Source organism: Trachemys scripta, chromosome 7 (assembly GCF_013100865.1).
Source record: "Trachemys scripta elegans isolate TJP31775 chromosome 7, CAS_Tse_1.0, whole genome shotgun sequence".
NCBI lineage: Eukaryota > Metazoa > Chordata > Testudines > Emydidae > Trachemys > Trachemys scripta.
The window spans coordinates 15,193,446-15,214,969 of NC_048304.1; the positions used below are offsets into that span (position 1 = coordinate 15,193,446).

A 21,524-nucleotide genomic window follows, 5' to 3' on the forward strand; every position below is an offset into this window, starting at 1 on the left:
AAATAGCAGTGTGGACATTGTGGGCAGTGGCTTGGGCTAGCCACCTGAGTCCAAACCTGATCCCCCTGTGTCTGAGCTCGGGTGGCTAGCCCACGCTGCTGCCTGTGTCACAATGTCCAAACTGCTGGTATTAGCGTGCTAGCTCAAGAGGCACTCTCACAATTCTGCCTACCCGTTCTGGGAATCACACCGCCGAGCTGCAGTGTAGACATACTCTAGAAGTTTTATGCCTAAAGGTAGAGTCACATCAACAGTTTTTACACCGTCTCAAGGCATACATTTCAAGTTTGTGTGAGGAAACTTGAACTTGTTTGTTTTACTGCAAATTATCGCAGAATATTAGTGTTAGTCACTAAAAGTGAGCCACCTTAACAGAGCGTGAGTTTTAAGTAACATTTTGTGGCTAAGCTGAAATTCCAGCTCCAAAACAAAGGGAACAAAAAACTGTTCATGTGTAGTTGTGATTACATGGGTGCTGTGCATGCTTCCTACACACACAAATCAATGCTAGGCTAGCTTAATTCTTCCTGGTTTGCCCTGCTGTTCTAGTTCTTAGTCTGTCAGTAGATTGGCATGATGCCCCTGGTTGTGGTTTTTGATCTGAGCTGTGGATTAGGTTGAGGCCACCAAATTTATGGAAACTTTTGACCGAACAAAAATTTAAACCAATGTCTTCTGAGGTAAAAGAACTGCTGACTGTCCTCTAGTCTCTGCTGCTCATACTATTAAATAAATATATTGGGCATAGAGAGTGCATGTGTGCGTGTGTGTGAGGTAAGTGTACGCTGTGTGGCTACTTTTTTTTTTTTTTTTTTTTTTTTTAATGGGAACAATTTCTTATTGTAACAAAGACTTTGCTCATTTACTTTCTGTGACACTTGAGCAGGTTATAGATTGTGCATGGTAAGTAGTCAAATGGTTTTCAAAGAATAAGTACTGCTTTTGGGTAGCTTTTCCTTTCCCATTTATGCACAGGAATTGTTAGAAGTTGAGCTGCAGTGTGTTAAGATATAGATGCACTTTGGAGTTGAGTTCACAATATAGAAAAAACTGAAGAGTTTTAATCTGTGTTGCTACTTTGAAAAGCTTTATTCTAGTTATGGGACACCCTATTTCTAGCAGAAAATAATGTGCCTCCTATTGGTCTTTCCTAGGGTGACCAGATGTCTCAATAAAATTGGGACTGTCCCGATATTGAGCAATTTGTCCCGCATCCCGACTGAAGTACGGTCAGGATGCCATTTGTCCCGATATTTTGTTTCGGGCGTGGCGGCCCCCTTTTTTTTTTTTTTTTTTTTTTTTTTGCGTAGGCGGCAGTGAGAGGCAGGGGGAGCACCTTTTCAGTTGTTACACTCACCCGGCACATCCGTGTCTTTGGCGGTATTTCAGCGGCAGGCCCTTCAGTCGCTGACGGTCTTCGGCGGCGGGTACTTCTTTCTTTGGCAGCAAGATTTATTACCCACCACCGAAGACTGTTAGTGACTGAAGGACTCGCCGCTGGAGTGCCGACGACGACCCGGACGCGGTGAGGATAACAATTGAAAAGGCGCTCCCCCCTGTGGCAGTCCCGATATTTTGAAGTTATCATCTGGTCACCCTAGTCTTTCCTGCCAACAACTTGAAAGTTGTACACACCTAGGGTAACTGGTCAATTACATGTCTTGGAAACTGTCTCATTGTTACAATTATTGACTGTGTTGTAGGAACTCCTATGTCCGGCTTAGACATCTGTGTACTAACACCTGGGTTCATAGCACCAATATCCCAATTGATAAAGAAGAAGAGAAACCTGTGATGCTTAAAGTAAGTCCTCTAACTTTAACAAATCCATCCTTTGTCTCCTGTGTTTTCCTAAAAATACTTGCAATATTAAAAATCCTGAGTCCTTGAGGCTTATTGTTCTGCTATGTTAGTCAAATAACAGGGCAATATTAACAAAGACTACCTGTACAGAGTATTGTAATGAAAAAATTAAGCACTAACATTAGTTGAATAATTGGCCTTTTTAGTTTTCTATATAATGTAATCATCAGGAGCAGCATGTCTTTTGGGTGTTTGTGGCAATGTTTTTGCAGTCTCATCTGGTTTGTGACTGCAAAAGTCTTGAGAATTAGAGAACTCTAGATTTGCATTGAAGTGTTTTGTTCTTAAACTTCATATTCTATCAAAAAAACTTGTACTGCTGTTTCTAATCTCAACTGTTGTTAGGACTGTGGTTTCCTTCATGTCAAATTTTACCGAGTTACTTTACTGCTGCTTTGCCCCTTTGTGTCTTGGTGTGATACTAAAATTACCTTGGGTTTTAGATTGGTACCTCTCCAGTAAAAGAGGACAAAGAAGCTTTTGCTATAGTACCAGTTTCTCCTGCAGAAGTTCGGGACTTGGACTTTGCCAACGATGCAAGCAAGGTGTTGGGTTCCATTGCTGGCAAGTTGGAAAAGGGAACGATCACCCAGAACGAAAGAAGGTAGGGGACTCAAGAAGCAAGCCTCTTGTAGTAATAGGGCTGCTGCCTTTACTCATGTAAATCTGTGATAATCCCTATTCTGAAGTTAGTTTCTTCTTCCCCTTGTATTTGAAAGAACAAAGAGGACCTCAGGAAATACAGACCAGTCAGCCTAACTTCAATAACTGGAAAGAGAGTGGAACAAATTATTAAAAATCATGTTGTAAGCATATGGATGATGGTGGAATTATAAGGAATAGCTAGCATGGATCTGTCAGGAACAAATCTTTGACAGGGTTATTGGCCTAGTGGACGGAGGGAAGCAGTAGATGTGATCTAAGTCTTTTGACACAGTCCCCACATGGCAGTCTCATAAGCAAACTATGGAGATGTGGTCTAGATGAAATTACTATAAGGTGGCTTTACAGCTGGTTGAAAGACCGTACTCGAAGAGGAGTTATCTACTACTAATTACTTACTGGAGAACTCTGCTTCCCCCGCATGCCATCACAGTGGGGATGAACGTAGACTTGTGGGGAGCATCACCAGTGAATCAAGGCACAATATAGATCACATGGACCAAAACCCCTGCATTTAGAAAGCAGTGGACCCCATCCATGGCTGTTCATCATACCCTGAAAACTGTCAAACTGGGAGGGTGTGTCTAGTAGGGTCCCCCAGGGATCAGTCCTGGGTCCGATGCCTTTCACTATTTTCATTATAACATTTGCAGGTGACACCAAACTGGGAGGGGTTGCAAGAACTTTTGGAAACAGGCTTAGCATTCAAAATGCCCTTGACAAATTGGAGAATTGGTCTGAATTCAACAAGATGAAATTCAATAGCCTAGTGCAAAGTACTTCGCTCAGGGAAGAAAAATCAAATGTACACCTACAAAATAGGGAATAACTGACTAGATGGTAGTACTGCTGAAAAGGATCCGGGGTTCTAGTGAATTATAAATTGAATGAGTCAACAATGTGAAACAGTTGCGAAAAAGGCTAATATCATTCTGGGGTTTATTAACAGGAGTATGTAAGAAATGGGAGGTTATTGTCCTGCTCTACTCAGCACTAGTGAGGCCTCAGCTGGATTACTGTGTCCAATTCTGGGCGCCACATTTTAGGAAATAGTCCAGAAGAGAACCAAAAATTAAAAAAAAAAAAACAAGAAAGAGGTTTAGAAAATGTGACTTTGAAGGAAAGGTAAAAAAGCTGGGTATGTTTAGTCTTGAGAAGAGAAGACTGAGGGGGGAACTTGATAATACTCTGCAAATAAATTAAAGGCTGTTATAAAGAGAACAGTGATCAGTCCACTGAAGGTAGGATAAGAAGTAATGAACTTAATCTGCAGCAAGGGAGATTTAGGTTAGATATTAGAAAAACTTTCCAGCTATAGGGATAGTTACGCTCTGGAATAGGCTTCCAAGGGAGGTTATGGAAACCTCATCATTGTAGGTTTTTAAAAAGAGGTTGGACAAACATCTGTCAGGGAGATCTAGGTTTACGTGGTACTGGTACAGCTCGGGGGGCTGGATTTGATGATTGATTTTGATGATGTTTCTGTGATATCAGAGGATCTCAATCTGTGTTCGGTGGAGCCCTCCTTGACTTTGTGTGTGTGTGTGTGTGTGTGTGTGTGTGTGTGTGTGTGCGCAGAATTGAGAGCGTAGGAACTAGACCAGGGGTAGGCAACCTATGGCACGCGTGCCAAAGGCGGCACCCGAGCTGATTTTCAGTGGCACTCAGACTGCCCGGGTCCTGGCCACCCATCCGGGGGGCTCTGCATTTTAATTTAATTTTAAATGAGGCTTCTTAAACATTTTTAAAACCTTATTTACTTTACATACAACAATAGTTTAGTTATATATTATAGACTTATAGAAAGAGACCTTCTAAAAACATTAAAATGTATTACTGGCACGCAAAACCTTAAATTAGAGTGAATAAATGAAGACTTGGCACACCACTTCTGAAAGGTTGCCGATTCCTGAACTAGACAATAGACCTCAACTGTATTCAAGGTCTTAGAACAAATTTTGAAAGAGAGAGCAGTGAAGGACATAGAAGTAAACAGTAATTGTGATTAAAATACAATGTGATTTTACAAAAGGTAGATTGAGTAAGACCTCCCTGGTCTATTTCTTTGAGAAGATAACCAATTATCTAGATAAATGAAATGCAGTTGATGTAATCTACCTGGATTTCAGTAAAGCATTTGATACAGTTTCACATGGTTTCAGAGTAGCAGCCGTGTTAGTCTGTATCCGCAAAAAGAACAGGAGTACTTGTGGCACCTTAGAGACTAACAAATTAATTTGAGCATAAGCTTTCATGGGCTACAGCCCACTACATGCATCCGATGAAGTGGGCTGTAGCCCACGGAAATTTATGCTGAAATAAATTTGTTAGTCTCTAAGGTGCCACAAGTACTCATGTTCTTTTTGTAGTTTCACGTGGGAAATTATTACTTAAATTGGAGAAGATGGGGATTAATATGAGGATTAAAAGGTCGGTAAGGATCTGGTTAAAGGGAGACTACAGTGAGTCATGCTGTAAGGTGAAATATCAGGCTGGAGTGATTTTACTAGAGGAGTTCCTCAAGGATCAATTCTGGGACCAATCTTCTTTAACATTTTCAGTAATGACCTTAGCACGCTCTCACTTTCTGTGCCAAAGAAATTTGCAGTAGACGCAAAGTTGGTATGTATTGCAAAGACAGAGGAGAACCAGAATATCATATAAGAAGATTTGGATCACCTTGAAAACTGGAGTAATAGAAATGGGATGAAATTTAATAGTTATGCGTTTAGATACTAACAAGAATTTTCACTATAAACTGGGTACTTACCATTTTGACATGACAGAGGAAGAGAGAGATCTGGGTGTATTTCTCGATCACAGGATGACTTTAAGAGTTACCAATGTGATGTGACCACGGAAAAAAGCTAATATAATCCTAGGATGCATCAGGTGAGGTATTTCCAGTAGAGCTAAGAAAGTGTTGTTACCATTATACAAGGCACTGGTGAGAAATCATCTGTAATACTGTGTGCAATTCTGATCTTTCGTCTATGTTTAAGAAAGATGAATTCAAAATGGAACAGGGAGTGAGAAGGGCTACTTGGATGATCAGAGGAATGGAGAACCAACTTGAGGAACTTGGCTTGTATAGCCTAACAAAGGTTGAGGAGAGAGATGATTGCTCTTGACAAGTACATCAGAAATACAAGCGCCAGGAAGGGAGAGAAGTTACTTAAGTTAAGGGCCAATGTTGGCACAAGCACAAATGGATATAAATTGGCCATCAGTACATTTAGATCTGAAATTAGACAAAGGTTTCTAATCATTGAGTGAAGTTCCGGAACAGCCTTTCAAGGGGAGTATTGGGGGAAGGGGGGAACCTAACTTGTTTCAAGACTGAGCTTGATAAGTTTATTAGAGGGGGATGTACGATGAGACTACCTACAATGGCATATGGCCCATGTGCAACTGCTAATTTGAAATATCCCCAGCAGCTGGACATGGGACACTAGAGGGGGAGGATTTTTTCCCAGGTGTCTGGCATGTTCAGGTTCTAACTTGATGTGTTATATTTGGGGTCAGGAAGGAATTTTCACCCAGGCCAGATTGGCAGAGAGACTGGGTTTTTTTCACCTTCCTCTGCACGATCGGGCATGGGTCACATGCTGGTTTAAACTAGAGTAAATGGTGGATTCTCTGTAACTTAGTCTTTAAATAAAGATTTAACTCAGTAACTCAGCCAGATGTTATAGGCCTACTAAAGGAATGAGTGGGTGAGGTTCTGTGGCCTGCAAAGTGCAGGAGGTCAGACTAGAGATGATCATTATGGTCCCTTCTGGCCTTAGTCTATGAGACTGTATTCATTGTAGGGCTGGGAGGATTTGTCCATAGTGTGCCTATATTGAAACAGTCTGGAAAATAAATGTGGGAACATCTGATCTAACTTGCTTCAAGGGCTGAACACATGACTTCTTGCAACCCCCTCCACCCCCTGCAATGTCTTTAGAATTTGTGATTACATGTAATGAATGCATGCAGCCTGGTACATAGAACTAAGGACCTTAAGTTTCCAAAATGTAGGCATCTATTTGAGTTAAGAGGCTCTCCATCTGCTTATCTGGCCGTACAATCATAGAATAGCAGGCTTGGAAGGGACCTCAGGAGGTCATCTAATCCAACCCCCTGCTCAAAGCAGGACCAATCCACAACTAAATCCCCAAATCCCCAAATGGCCCCCTCAAGGCTTGAATTCACAACCCTGGGTTTAGCAGGCCAATGCTCAAACCACTGAGTTATCCCTACACAATAGCCAATGTATGGGGTACTAAAGATATGGCATTTCCATTTCCTCTGTAATGTGGCTATTTAACAATAAATCTACATCAATCAGGAAAACTAGTTTTCAGTTAGCTGTTGATCCATTCCCATATGCTCTTATCTCTGGGTTATCTCCTTCTTAAAATAACATTTGAAACATTGCAGTCTTTGTTAATTCTTTTCACAACTGACGGTTCCGATTCTGTGTTGACACTTTTGGTTTTTATATAGGTCTGTTACCAAGCTGCTGGAAGATTTGGTTTATTTTGTTACCGGTGGAACTAATTCTGGGCAAGATGTGCTTGAAGTGGTATTTTCTAAACCAAATCGTGAGCGGCAAAAGCTGATGAGAGAGCAAAATATCCTAAAGCAGGTAAGAGAGTTTTATCATGTGACAGAGATTCTGAGGAGAGAGTAGGTTCTCAGAATACAGAATAGTACAAGTTAGTTGGGATAAGGCAAAATCTGCCTCACTAGCTTTCAGCAATCTTCTGGCAGTGTAGGTCAGTGTAAAACTATGGGTGTCCCATTGCTGGAAGATACCACAAGAGGAAGAACCAATGGAAAAAAGGAAAAGCGTCTAGGGTTGGACATAAGTGATCAGCCGCATCCTCTTCAGAGAGAGCTCCTTTGTCCAGACTGTGCAGCTATAAGCTTTATGGAAGTTCATGTGGGAGAGACTGACGGCCTTCATAATTGACATGTGGCTGTGGTGGTATAGACAAGATTTAAACTATGCTCTGGTTTTGACAAGACAGAGGCCATAAAGTAGCAACATGCGTGGGCATGTGTAGGTACACGCACTCACCTTCATTAAGCTTAGGTAGCATGTCTCAATCTTTATCTTCTAAAATAACCCCATAGATTTTCAAGCTGTTACAAGCACCATTTACAGACTGTGGAGATGGGCCAATGTTGAGGCTGGAGGAACTTGGGGACCAGCGTCATGCTCCTTTCAGACACATTTGCCGGCTCTGCTACAGGGTGCTGAGACACTCGCAGCAAGATTACAGAAAGAATCAGGTTAGTTATGTGTTAGAACCTGTCTAAAAGGCTGTGGTGTGGGCGTATGAGTTCGTTCGTCCAAGGTTGGGTACAGTTTAAGTAGTGTCATTACTTACAGGAATTTATGATTCATTGTTATTAACTCTGTCTAATCCAGGGGAAGACTGAGAATTTCATTGTTCTTTAATTTAAATTTTGAAGGCACATTGAGACTTCAATACATTCTACAACTTTTACCATCACTGTCAAGCGGTTTAAAACCAAGTCTTATCAATGTTCTGAAAGTTTGAGCAGAGAAAAGGAGATAGGGCTGGGCGTGTCCTACCCAGTAGCTGTGTAGATATAAAAACTGTCCACTGCTGTTCTATGTTATGTTTTTTCCCTGCTTTTCAGTGTGGTCCTAAATCATAGAAACACTAGAACCTACCCAAGCTGTTCCTTTAGGATACTGATATAAACAGCTAACTATTTTTCCTTTTAAATTTCAAGTGAGATTAGAATACCTTTTCCTTCTTCTTTCTCAGGAATACATAGCCAAACAGTTCGGCTTCATGCAGAAACAAATTGGTTATGACGTTTTGGCGGAAGATACTATTACAGCGTTGCTTCATAACAATCGCAAACTGCTGGAGAAGCACATTACGGCTGCTGAGATTGATACTTTTGTTAGTCTTGTGAGGAAAAACAGGGAGCCCAGGTAAAACGGATTGGTATTGGGACTTAGTTACCTTTTTTCTCTTATTCATAATCTGAGAGATCTGTATCAGTCAATTTGTTTCTGTATTTAGGAAGCATGTTTAATCCACTCTTGCCTCTGAGCCAGACCATGACTTTCCACCAAGGCAATGGCCTTGCTTGCTTTGCAATGTAACTTGGTTGTCCAAATGTTTTTCTCTTTATAAAATGTAGAATGAGTCAACTGAAGAACCGTGACAGGGATTTAATGTGGTCTGTCTTTTTATTTCCAAATAGGTTTTTGGATTATCTCTCAGATTTGTGTGTTTCCATGAACAAGTCTATTCCGGTGACACAGGAACTGATTTGTAAAGCTGTGTTGAATCCAGCCAATGCAGACATACTCATTGAGACAAAGTAAGCTGAGACTTTTTTATGAATAGCTTTCTAGTTGGTGTATAAGGAAGGTGGATCAGAGCATTGAGAACACTAGCCTCAAGACTACAGAGAGTACCAAACTTAGAATGTGTGAGGGTCTTTCTAAATACACAATAGATGAGTGTTGGAGGCACCAAAATGACTGCCACATTGATTCCTAGCCCTATGTACTCTAGACATCTTTCAGATATTTAACATTTTCATCAGGTAGCTTGATAACTCTGAGAGAAGCTGCAGTCTTATGTAACATGTTTTAAGTCTTGAACCATTTTAAACTAAAGATGCTAAAATGCTCTCTCATCTGAGCTGGATAAGCAGATATTCTGGGATTTGCTATGTAGCAGACTGGTGTTCCAGGTCCCATGAGCCTGGTTGTTCTCCTGGCCTTTAGGTTTACCATGGTAGATTGACTGCAGTCAGCAGCGCCTTTAGGAACTTAGAGCTCTCTGAAAAATGAAAAACTCTTCCCATGAAAACTTTCACATTTTTGAATAAAAAAATTGTGCTGAACTGCAACAAAACATTGAAAGCATAACATTCTTCCTCAGGAAAGCTTTTTAAGAAAAATTCCCTTTCAGGGGAATTGCAATGGAATTTTTTTGGCTTCCCTGCTGTCCACCCAGAAAGCTCTTGTTAACTTCACAAATGAAATTAAAAAAGCCTTCTATCCTGGCTGTTTAATTCTCTGCTTGCAGCTCTAGGAGCCAGTCAGGAAGAGAGCCTGTCTCCTGTTGCAGATCTAGGAGCTGGAGATGCAGAGAGCCCAGCCAGATATTCAGCTCCCCATTTCCCCCCCTCCATCTCCAGGTGGCAGAGCGTCCTGGTGCTCAGCCTTAGAAGTCCTCCAGGAAAGGTTTTGTCTATTTCACATAGGGAATGTGAAATTGACAAAAGTCTGTCAAGTGGGGAGCCATCGTTTTGATTTTCCTCAGGAAAAATCAGATTTTTGGCAAAAAGAAGAGAGAAAATTTCTCACAGGAAATTTCAGTTTTGTGAAAAGGGCATTTTTAATCAGAAGAATCACTCTGATGAGAAATTATCAACCAGCTCTCTGACCGCTGTGCACATGCCCACAGCAGTGCAAAAGCTGGTATTTTTATAGTCGCCTATTCCACCTCGGGTCAAAATTTCAGTTTTCATCTCTTGGGAACAACCAAACGATGTATGTGTATCCATAACAGGCACCAACTTCCAACTAGCTTCAATAAAGCTGGGTTTACTTGGCATGTGGAATTGAGAGAAGGTTAATATTGAAAAAAGAGGTCAAGAAGAGTAAAACATGTCTTTGCTAAATAATAAATGAAATCTAGGTAAACAGGAAAGACCTTGCAGGCGCTATTTCTAGGTTTGACAAGATTAAAAATCTTGTTTCTTATGTTTGTCTCTCTACCAGAACTCTGCCAGGTTTCAGTGTCTCTTGCTTATCTGTTTAATTTGTGCCTCTTGCTTATGTAGTTAGTGACCTTTCTTTTGGCCAGATGCTAAGAACCTTGATTACCATTTTAGGTATGAGGTCATTCTTCTAACTTAATTATGTTTTTGACACCCAAAGAGAATGAAGTTCTGTTCCATTTTCCATTTGTGGGATATTGAATAGATCAAAATTTACTTGATCAATCAAAGAGATTGGGTGAATACATAAATTGATTGATCCTAGATGTTTTTTGAATCAATGCTTCCTACACAGAAGTCTTTTTGGACATTAATTTGTCTTGCCCTAGGTGATACCCTTGTTTCTTCAGCCAGGTAGATAGCCACAAAATTAAATTCCCTTTTATAACCAATCAAAAATATACCATATATCTATGTGGATTACTGTTCACATTCAGTGCTTAGCTCTAACTAGGTTTTAATACCATGCTCATAACAATAGTATCTGAACACCTAAGGTCGTCATGTAGTATAAGGAAATGTCTCTTCTATTTTTCCTACGTTATTTGGGATTTTTTGTGTGGACATGTTGAGAGAGAAAAAAAAAAACTGTGTATAGTACCATGAATGCAAGTCTCCTGAGTGACTATGCAAATCACTGTTACTGTACCCCTGTGCAACTCAGCAGTTGTCCAAAACCAAAATATTTTAAGATATCATGGACTGCATTATTTTGTTGTTTAATCCCTTTCTTTCTGCCAGGTTGGTTCTTTCTCGGTTTGAGTTTGAAGAGGTATCAAGTGGAGAAAACACCTTGGAGGTTGGAGAAGATGAGGAAGAAGTTTGGCTATTCTGGCGAGACAGCAACAAGGAAATCCGCAGTAAGAGTGTCAGAGAGTTGGCTCAGGATGCTAAGGAAGGGCAGAAGGAAGATCGGGATATACTCAGCTATTACAGGTTAACACCGTGTGCAGTAGTTGGTTTTGATAGGGTAATAAGAACTGGATGGGTGAAGGCCTTTTCAGTATAATAATCAGTTAATTAGTGCCAAATAAAGACTCAGAACACTAGACTCAGTACTCAATAGAAAATGATGTAAAGCTTTCTGTACATGGTAAATGCTCTAGAAACACAAAGTTGTGTTTTGATGTCAGATAGAAGTCAAGTAATCAATGTGAGCACAATGAGAAAATGTAAGCATAAATACAGAATAAATGGGGTTCAAAGTGTGTAAGAGTTTGGTAGCATTTATATGCGAGGTAGCATATATCTGTGGTGAGTCTTCTCCTGACGGAGATGCTCATGAGTCCGGCTTTCTCCACAATAGTTTGATTTTCTTCATGAGGATCTTAACTTTAGCTTGTAAAATCTGAGCTGTAATAGGGGTTGTTGAAAGGAAGGTGAGCTAGCACTCAGAGTAAAGGAAAGGGTTGGTTGTAACCTGCAAAAAGCTCTTTCTAAGATGCCACCACAGTTCTATATCATTTCTAGAACTTTATTTGTGAGCTCCAGACTTAGTAGATGTCCTGAAGTTCTCACCGGGACACTATATGAACTTGCAAAAACCCCAAGAAGTTTTGTTTTTTATTTTATTTTTTTGCCTTTTTGCACTGTTAAGCCATGCTTCTAATATGAGGCAGTGCTTCCAGATGACTTGGCTAGACACCAGTTTCTTGGCGCATTGTAATTCCAAGTTCCATCTCAGACCAAATTCCTGTGTCTGGGTTATAAACTTTTGAGAATAGTTTGACAGACCGTTGGCTATTCTGGTGCAAAAAGTACCACCAGAATTCCTTTTTAACTACTTATCACTTTGGCCTTGCATATTGTGTTTAAAAACTTTAAATAATTCATCTGGTAAACTTGTTAAAAGGGATTGGAATGGATGTTTTGGATTTGGACTACTTAAGAGTTTCAGGCCCAAAGTGTACCTGTTCTAACTTTGTTTTCTCTCCTTTATCTGTTTGCAAAGTCCATGCAATTCTTATGAGTTCTTCCCAAAAAGAGTTGTTTAAATGCTCTTAACAGTAATTTCTTCTAACCTTTCAATAACAAAGCAATGAGTGTATATATAAAGTGTATATATAATGAAGAGAGAGTAGGAAGCAATTCTGTAAGGTAAAATTCCATGGACTAGGATACAAAGGAATAAGATTCAATTAAATGCCTTTTAATCTTTTTATTGAAAAACCACCTTCTTTAGAGTTAAGGTCGGTAAGGACTATATAAACACTCATACTCTGCATGTGCTTTAAACTTTAGTTGCTGGGTTATAATAATTATTAGAGTCTGTTGTATTTGCATTCATTTAAATGATAGGTGCCTGTTCTGTTCCTGTTGACTAGATCCTTTGGGAGCAGAAAAAAAAAGTACATGAACTCAATTGTTATATCTACCTGTGACTAATTGGTATGGAGACTGATGCCTCAGTTCAGAAGAATACTTAGGCATATGTCCGACTTTAATCAGTTTAATAGTTTCATTGACTCCATTGCCTCAGCAATCAAGAGTAGCTTGAGAGCTGCCAGTGAGAAGTGTGCCAACTTCTAAAATGACTAGGCTGCTGTAATCTTTCTGTATTTAATAAGAAATAGCATTAGCAAAGAAAAACCAAGTGCTGCTTAATTCTTCAAAATATACAACACTGTGACAAACTAGGTGACTTTTGGAAAGCTGTTGTCCCGACCCTCAGATGACAATTATGTTACCTTTATTTGTGTTGGGAAATGATTTATTCTGTTTTTAGAGCATCCCGTAACTATTGATTAATATCAGTAACATTTCTTTTTAACTAAAACATTAATTGCTAAACACTGTTGACATTTTTAGGTGCTTTCCTTATATTGACTTCTGGAAACTAAAGTGTAAGTTTCTTCTCTTATAGATACCAGCTTAATCTTTTTGCTAGAATGTGCCTGGATCGACAGTACTTGGCCATAAATGAAATATCTGGCCAGTTGGATGTGGATCTCATTCTTCGTTGTATGTCTGACGAAAACCTACCGTATGATCTGAGAGCATCGTTCTGCCGGCTGATGCTGCATATGCATGTTGACCGTGATCCCCAAGAACAAGTAACGCCAGTGAAATATGCTCGTCTGTGGTCTGAGATACCTTCTGAAATTGCTATTGATGAGTAAGTACTTGATAGAGAGGTATGAAAGAGCAGGAAATGAAATCGTTTTTAATTTAAAAACAAACAAACCCTAAACTAATAAGTCATTTTTTTTTACTTCTTTACTGGTGCTGTCTCACTAGTCTATTATTGGTATTGAAGCCTGGTGGTATTAAAAACGTGTCTGTGGAGACACTTTGCTGAGAAGAACTTCATTGAATAGAAAAGCTCAATTATTTTGTATGGTTGCTGCATTTTATTTTCCCCAAGAGGCAACGTGGTCCAGTGGATAGTGCACTGGGCTGGGATTTGAGACACCAGTGTTCTATTCCTGACTTTACCAATAACTTGCTGCGTGACCTAGGCAAGTCACTTAAATCTTTTGTGCCTTTGTTTCCTCTCACATCCTGTGTGTCTTGTCTAATCAGGGTGTAATCTCTTCAGGGTAGAGGACTATCTTTTGGTACAGGACCTAGCACAAAGGGATTCCGATCTTTCAGTTGTGCCCTCTAGTTACTATTGTAATAGAAATAATTTTTAAAATACTTTAATGTGTTCAGATGTTCCAAGCAAGATGATATTTTAAAAGATAAAAATTAACTTGATTTTTATTTGTTTTGTCCAGTCCCAGGGAATAAACACTGCGTATCCTGTTTAGTTGGGGTCTCTAAATCTCTACTGCTTCATTGCAATACTTCACTGCTAAACTTTCCTCCCCCAGGTTAATTTTCTGAAGGAAATCCAATCGAGCATCTTCAGATTTAAAAGCTAAAGGGAAAAATAAGTGCTCAAGTCAGGCAAACTATTTCCAATAATACATAATTTTAAAAAAAGATTTCCATTACCATCCATATTTCTAATTGTGGATTTTTCTTTAAAAACTGATCTAGCATGTATATTTTAAAAAATAAAATAGTTTAAACGTTTTTACTTACAGAAAAAAATCCCGTTTGTATCCAGAGTTAGCACTTCATGGTCACATCTGCTCTCTTCCTGCTGTATGTCACTTGTCACCATTTCCATTAGAAAAATGTTTTTCCTCCTTTCTTTCTTTTTATTGGTACGAACCTCGCTTTTTCACATGTTTTTAAAATAGTGCAAAGTGAGCATATGGGACAAAGCAGCAAAAGCCAGGAAATTATGGTCTCAGCTTCCTGTCTCCTTGATTTGGGATAAATTGTTTAACAGCCTTAACCTTATTTAGATCTTGACAAACTTGGATTAAAAAAAAATTCTATTTATGTGCATTTTACATTCAAGTTTAATTTTTTCCCCTCCAGCTATGACAGCAGTGGAACTTCCAAAGATGAAATTAAGGAGAGATTTGCACAAACCATGGAATTTGTGGAGGAGTATTTAAGAGATGTGGTGTGTCAGAGGTTCCCTTTCTCTGATAAAGAGAAAAACAAACTCACTTTTGAGGTAATTATTCCATTTTTATTTTTAATCTCTTTTTCTAAAGTAAAACAACATTACCTTTAATACAAGTTGAATTGGAGGAGGTTACATGTGAGTACTAACCTTCAGCAACTCCCTTCTCCTTGTGAGTAATCTTTACTCATGTAAACAGCCCATTGAAGTCAGTAGCCGTTTGCAAGAATAGGTGCTAATGTGGGATAAATAAATAAATACTCACTTGTATTTTAAAAATAATTTGCAGTAGTTATGTTCACTTTTTTGCCCACTTGGATTTGTAAGATCAGGTTTTAGTGGCACAAATGTTTGTGGAACCCAGACTTTGTCTGCATGCACAAGTGTTTGTGCATGAAGCGGTTGTACACTCATCCAGTAAGAGAACAGTAGAATATCAATCATATAGTTTACCTTACCAGTTACAACAAACAGCTTGAATAACCTGTCATGAATATGCAGGGCAATGTTTCGTAAATAATCCATAGCTAAAGAAAAATCATTCAGTACTTTTGAATAACAAATACATTCAAGGGATTCACTTCCTACTCGCAGAAAAAAGAGGCTACATTAGGCATAGAAATTATTTGGGGGGTAAAAATTATTTGCACAGGTCAAGAAACAGTATATTTTTGGGTCTTGTAGGGAAATTCCAGTTCTTGGCAGTATTAAAGATTTGACTAGATTTGTAGTCCTCTGAAAACTCCCTCTGGTGAGAGTCTGTTTAATGGTTACCAATTGATGTAATAACAGTTATGTAAAATGTGCATTTATAGGTCAAGCCCAAAGAAGTTCTATCTTACTTTATTTACTGCCACACGTCAACAAATATATCATGCTTTTTGCTATAGAATAGTTACAGTAGGTATCAGAAGTCTTGCAATCCTGGACATGTAAATATACCTGTAGATATATATTAGCAAACTTATTTTGATTACTAGAATAAAGAACTATAAAACATAATGGAATTTGCTTATAAAGAGTGGGTCAGACAAATGGTCAATTAAGATCATAAGTGCAACTAAAAGTCAAGAAACAAACTGAGGTTTTGTGGCAAAAATAAGGGTTTTGATCAATACTTTCATTTTTAATAGGTTGTGAACTTAGCCAGAAACCTGATATATTTTGGTTTCTACAACTTCTGTGACCTCCTAAGACTAACCAAAATCCTCCTGGCTATATTAGACTGCGTGCATATTGCTACTATCTTCCCCATTACCAAAATGGCAAAAGGAGAAGAAAGTAAAGGTAAGACTGAAAAAATTATATGGGGAACTCCTGAGTGGAAGTGGAGGATTTCTTGGCCTCATTAATTTTATCTGAATACATGAAATGGGCATCAACATTTTCCCTTTTATCCACTGAATTCTTGGTGGTTTCCTATAAAAGCTAAGCGGTAATTGGGAGACTAATCTAAGGGGAAGATTTCTAAAGGAGGGTAGGTGCCTCACTGCCCTTTGTGTCTTTTTGAAAATAATCCCTTTGTTTCATATGAAGCCAGTTTGTGTTTTCATGAGCTGTGAATGGCCGCTTATCCTCTTGGTGCATGCAAAGTGCACTTATCTTATTCTTACTGTGTTTTTACCTGCCTCTCTGAAGGGAGCAATGTGATGAGATCAATTCATGGGGTTGGTGAGCTGATGACCCAGGTTGTACTCAGAGGTGGTGGATTCTTGCCCCTTACTCCACTTGCTACTGCTCCTGAGGGTAATGTCAAACAGAGTGAACCAGAGAAAGAAGATATCCTGGTAATGGACACCAAGCTGAAAATCATCGAAATACTTCAGGTACTAGAGATACAGTGGAATATAGAGTTAGGTGGGGTCTCAAATCCTGTGTTGTGATGCTTGCATCTGACACTACATCTTAACTAGATGTTAGGGAGTGCTTAGGAGGAGACGGTCCCTTCCAGTCCATTGCTGCCAGGATAGTCTTCTCATGCTTAGAAGGTGTTGCAGAGGCAAACACATAACCCTGTGAAACACTTTTTGCACACCCCTATGGCAGAGATTATCTTCTGGATGGGAGTTGCTAGTTGTGCACATGGGTGACTCAGAGCTGAACTAAAGGTCAACGCTCCATCTTTCTGGCATAGCAGGTCTTTAGCCACTTACCGTGCTATTTAACAGTTAATAATTTTTATAGGGCTGGCTGCCTTAAGTGGATAGTTAATATTCCCCTGGCCTGCCCCATCAAACAACTTCTTGTAACTTTCTAGGGTATCTTATAGTGGATGGCTAGGTAAACTGCCTTTGTTTGGTATCAGGGGGTAGCCGTGTTAGTCTGTATCTACAAAAACAACAAGGAGTCTGGTGGTACCTTAAAGGCTAACAGATTTATTTGGGCATAAGTTTTCGTGAGGAAAAAACCTTACTTCTTCGGATGCATCCGAAGAAGTGAGGTTTTTACTCACGAAAGCTTATGCCCAAATAAATCTGTTAGTCTTTAAGGTGCCACCAGACTCCTTGTTGTTTTTGCCTTTGTTTGATAACTCTACAGCAGGGGAAGTGTCCTGCATATAGAATAAAACACATTTGACTGGTCACTACATTTTCCTAACAGTCTTGATTATAAGCCACTGATACCATGAAGCCATAAGGGTGATTTCAGCCCCCCTCCGCCAGATATAACGTTGTGGTAATGATAATGCTTCAAAAGTGAGCAGAGGCCCTTTATAGACAGAAAGGAGAACAGTCCCCCTTATGGTGATTTTTACCGTCTAATTCACATAGCCTAAATGCTGCTGGTACCCCCGCTGGGTAAAAGAATGCCAAACAGCAATAAAGCTACACATAAGGAGTTTTCATTGAGTTTGCTTGAGCCACCAGTGGTCCTCTGTGTAGCGAGGTGAGGGACTGGCTTTGTGTTTATATGGAAGAAACAGTGTGTACAGAAGGCTTGCAGTGGGATAAAATGAAATATCACAATTTATAAACCTGATTAAAGATAAATATCACTTTTATGGGCTGGAATGGGGCGTTTGATGGTAGATTCTCTTGTTACTTTAGACAACATTATTGAAAAACATGGGTAACAAAATTTGACCCCATTTTTGCAGGAATTGTTAAAGCAGAGCAATATATTGGACATGATCATGCAGTCTGTCATAATGGAACAGGGAAATTAGAAACTGAGTTAAATTAATAAAAATTGTATAGGATTCTTGAATAAAATATATAATTATACAGGAAAGTAGATTACTTCTAATTCAGATCTTGAGGTAGAAAGTTTAGATGTCCAGACTCAAAGTTGTTCTATTAATTTGGGGGATTTAATTTTTAAAGGTGGGGTTTTTGTGTTTTTGTTTTGTTTTTGTTTTTGTTTTTTTTATAAGATTGAGGGGTTTAAAACATTTAAAAAGGCATAAGGAGAGGCTTTGTCCTTTGTTACTTACTTTTCCCTGTTAAAAGGGGAGGGGTAAAATCAAGGAAAATGTATCCATGCTTGTAAAGATGTATTGATGACTAAACAGTTGAGAAAACATAAATTTAAGGTTTTAAAACCAGAATTTATTAAATATGGGGCAAATGTAGCAATATTTATCCCTGCCAAAATACATGATTAATGATGAAAGTAAGTATATCTTCTTACGTAGGGATGATACGAGACACTCCTTGGATGGTACATCTGTCCCCAAGGGAGCAGTAAGATGTTAATGTTGTAAAACAGGATATCAAAGTTCATGTTTGCCTGTTTCCGTTAGTACTGACTGAACTCTTAACCAATGATTGGTTTATACTATATGTTTTATTTAAACCCTATGACACATCTACAAAGGAAGTGTGGTACCTTGATTAGGGTGTCTAGTCATAAGAACTGGGTTTGATTCCCTGCTCTGTCTTAAGCTTCAAGCGTGACCTTTGGCAATTTGGTTAGGCCCAGATTTTTAAAGTTATTTCAATGTCGTTGTGCTCAGTTTCAGAATGCCTAACTGATTTAGGAGCCTACATTTCATTTTCCGAAGGAATTTTGGCACTTCTGAGTCTGAATTCCATTGACAGTTGATGGGATTGAAACCAATGCCTATGCATCACAGGGGTGTTGTGAGGATAAATACATTAAATTGTCAAGCACTCAGGTACTCCAGTAATGGGCGGGAGGAAAGAGGTGCATAGAAGTACCCATTAAATCTTTCTTAGATATTTTTGCATTCATGGTTCTTTAAATTGACCTTATACATTTGGTTACGCTTGTAGCAGAATCTTTTAAAATAGAATCTTTTAAAATAAAAACCCCCAAAGTACTGAATTTTAGATTACTTAAAAAAGGGATTTTGGTTCATTCCCCTCCCTTCATAGTAAAATCTGCAGTTTTCTGAGTATGTGGATCTCAGCTGTTAGTTTACACAGAGTGCAGTGTTACAGTCTTGAGAGGTATAGAGACGTGATGTAAAAATAACATGTCTATTTCCATTTTTTTAAAACTTTGAATCATCAGTTTATTTTGAATGTGAGGTTGGATTACAGAATCTCGTGCCTACTGTGTATATTTAAATGCGAGTTCGATGAAAGCAATGCACAGACCTCTGAATCACCTACTGGAAGCAGTAACCAAGAGGCCCCAACTAATGTACCAGGTTAGTTATTTCATAAAAAGCTTTTTAAAGAAATGGTGGGGGTGCCTTAATGACCGAAGTCCTGATTCAGCAATGTACTCCAGCTCATGCTTGACTTTAGGCACATGAGTGGCCCCACTGAAGTCAGGAACATTGCTAAATCAGGTTCTAAGTGTGACAATTACATTGCATATCTTTTCCACGTAGAGCAAAAACTAGAATTGTTGTCACTCCCTCTTGTTGCCATTAATTCAGTAATTGTACCCGTCTCCGTCTCTAGGAGCATTACAAAATTCCTTTAAAATGCATTTTGAAAATTCATTTATCATGGCCCCAAACAAGGACTTGCCTTGTTATTTTCAAACAAAGTTAAAGTGATCCACAATCTACCTGACCACTACCCCAGCAAAGTAGCCTCCAACCCAATCTACCTCCTCCCAAAACAAATCCTGGGAAAAAAGGTGAGTCTTGCAGATTTTCCTGGAGGTCTCTAAATCTGAATTTTGGTGGACTAAAGTGGGAAAGAAGTTGTACAGCAAAGGCCCCCGCACTGGGTCTCTTCTGATTAAAACCACGATGCTGAAAACTTGTGCCCCTCAGATGTTGCTAAACTGCTGTGGTATCACCTAGGGAGAGAGGTGATGTCCTGTAGCCAGAATCTGAAACACTTAAGGCTTGAGAAGTCCTAAACTAAAGTATTTATATTTGATCTGTGTGACTTATTGTGCTGAAAATAGGATTTTTTAAATCAATTTGAGGATCTGTTCTCAAGATGCCAGAGAGGTTTTAGATGTGTAACTTCTCCGCACCGCAAGAGAACAAATATTTTAGTTTCCACTCCAGTCTCTTGCTCTTGTAGTGTCTCTTGCTCTTGGACTGGAGGGTAGAATGACAGGCTTCTGGTCTGGGCCTTTGTAGTCAGGCTGCTTAGAACGCCCCTTGAGTTGAAGCAGTGCAGATCTATGTACTTGTTATATTCAATGTGAATTTAAAGTGAAAGAGTGTAAATAGTTCTCAGACAGATGTATCTTCCCCTTGCTGTGCCCACTGCTCACAAGAAAGATTGAATCAGGGCCCTGTTATAATGGGGAACTTGAATCTGGAGGCCAGAATTAAAGTAAGATGTCAAGGACCCTATCTTGCAAGATGCAGAGTTTCTTCAGCTCCTGCTGACTTCAATGAGAACTGTTAATGCTTAGCACCTCATAAATCCAGCCCTGTGTGAGCAAAATGGTTACCTGAGATGAGGCTTCACCAGCCTCTGCAGGCAGTGGGGTGGGCTAGGTGATCTAATTGACATATCCTCTAATTACTAAGATTCTAGCTAAAACTTTTTAGCTATTTCCTTGCCAAAAAGCAAGGACTGCCATTTACTCTGTGTCTGTACCATGACTAGCACAATGGGACCTAGACCTGACTAAGCTTTCTAGGTATTCCCAGTCAGAAAAAGTGAGATTGGGGAATAGCAGAGAGGAAAAAACTTCCATATTTATTTCCCAGGAAGCAGTGTTCATTTGGGAAATTTTCTAAGAATATGGCAGACATTGTTTGCCTCGTATATTTTTATTCTAGAATAGTAATTCTTGTTAACCTTCTGGCACGTACCTCCTGCTGTGAGGGGCAAAGGCCTTGGTGATGTTAGAAAGTGATTCCTGTCATCAAGGGTTTAATTGCTTAAAGCTGTCAATTAATAACAGAAATGCAGGGCATTTCCTGGGGTCGATGGTGGCCCATCAAGTCAGACGCTAATTCCCATCAATGCTTTGCTCTGAAGCAGCTACTGAAAGTATAAGCTAAAAATCGGTGATGGAGGAAGAAACATGGCTATCTGTGAAGTGGTTCAGTAGTTTAACTGGTGAATAGAGATCATTAAGAGATGCCTTACATTAGTTTCTCAGACAGCATCAATCAACATACTATTCAGCTCATATTGGTCCATTCTGCTAAATTTGTGTTACCACTTACAACTTAAGATTTCTTTAGGCTGCCAAAACAGCTACAGTTTGTATCTCTGACACAATAATCTTATGTGCGTATTTCTACTTTCCAGGAGCCTTAGACTTTGAACATATTGAAGAACAAGCTGAAGGGATCTTTGGCGGAAGGAAAGTATCTCTTCATTAGTACGTCTATGGACATAGTTGCTTGAAAACTTTTGTTTTGACAGAA

At 39.2% G+C, this 21,524-nt stretch overlaps 1 protein-coding gene across 3 annotated transcripts in view; it reads left to right on the plus strand.

Moving 5' to 3' along the window:
• Positions 1 to 21,524, plus strand: part of ITPR1 (inositol 1,4,5-trisphosphate receptor type 1) — a 252,648-nt gene that overhangs the window by 97,427 nt on the left and 133,697 nt on the right. For all 3 annotated transcript variants that reach the window (XM_034777902.1, XM_034777903.1, XM_034777904.1), the window contains 13 exons: positions 1,704 to 1,803; positions 2,307 to 2,467; positions 7,018 to 7,159; positions 7,651 to 7,809; positions 8,316 to 8,488; positions 8,764 to 8,883; positions 11,038 to 11,232; positions 13,160 to 13,411; positions 14,671 to 14,812; positions 15,895 to 16,048; positions 16,400 to 16,587; positions 19,238 to 19,376; positions 21,406 to 21,478. In XM_034777902.1, the coding sequence (XP_034633793.1) occupies positions 1,704 to 1,803; positions 2,307 to 2,467; positions 7,018 to 7,159; positions 7,651 to 7,809; positions 8,316 to 8,488; positions 8,764 to 8,883; positions 11,038 to 11,232; positions 13,160 to 13,411; positions 14,671 to 14,812; positions 15,895 to 16,048; positions 16,400 to 16,587; positions 19,238 to 19,376; positions 21,406 to 21,478 (1,998 nt within the window). The remainder of the gene's footprint in view (positions 1 to 1,703; positions 1,804 to 2,306; positions 2,468 to 7,017; positions 7,160 to 7,650; positions 7,810 to 8,315; positions 8,489 to 8,763; positions 8,884 to 11,037; positions 11,233 to 13,159; positions 13,412 to 14,670; positions 14,813 to 15,894; positions 16,049 to 16,399; positions 16,588 to 19,237; positions 19,377 to 21,405; positions 21,479 to 21,524) is intronic.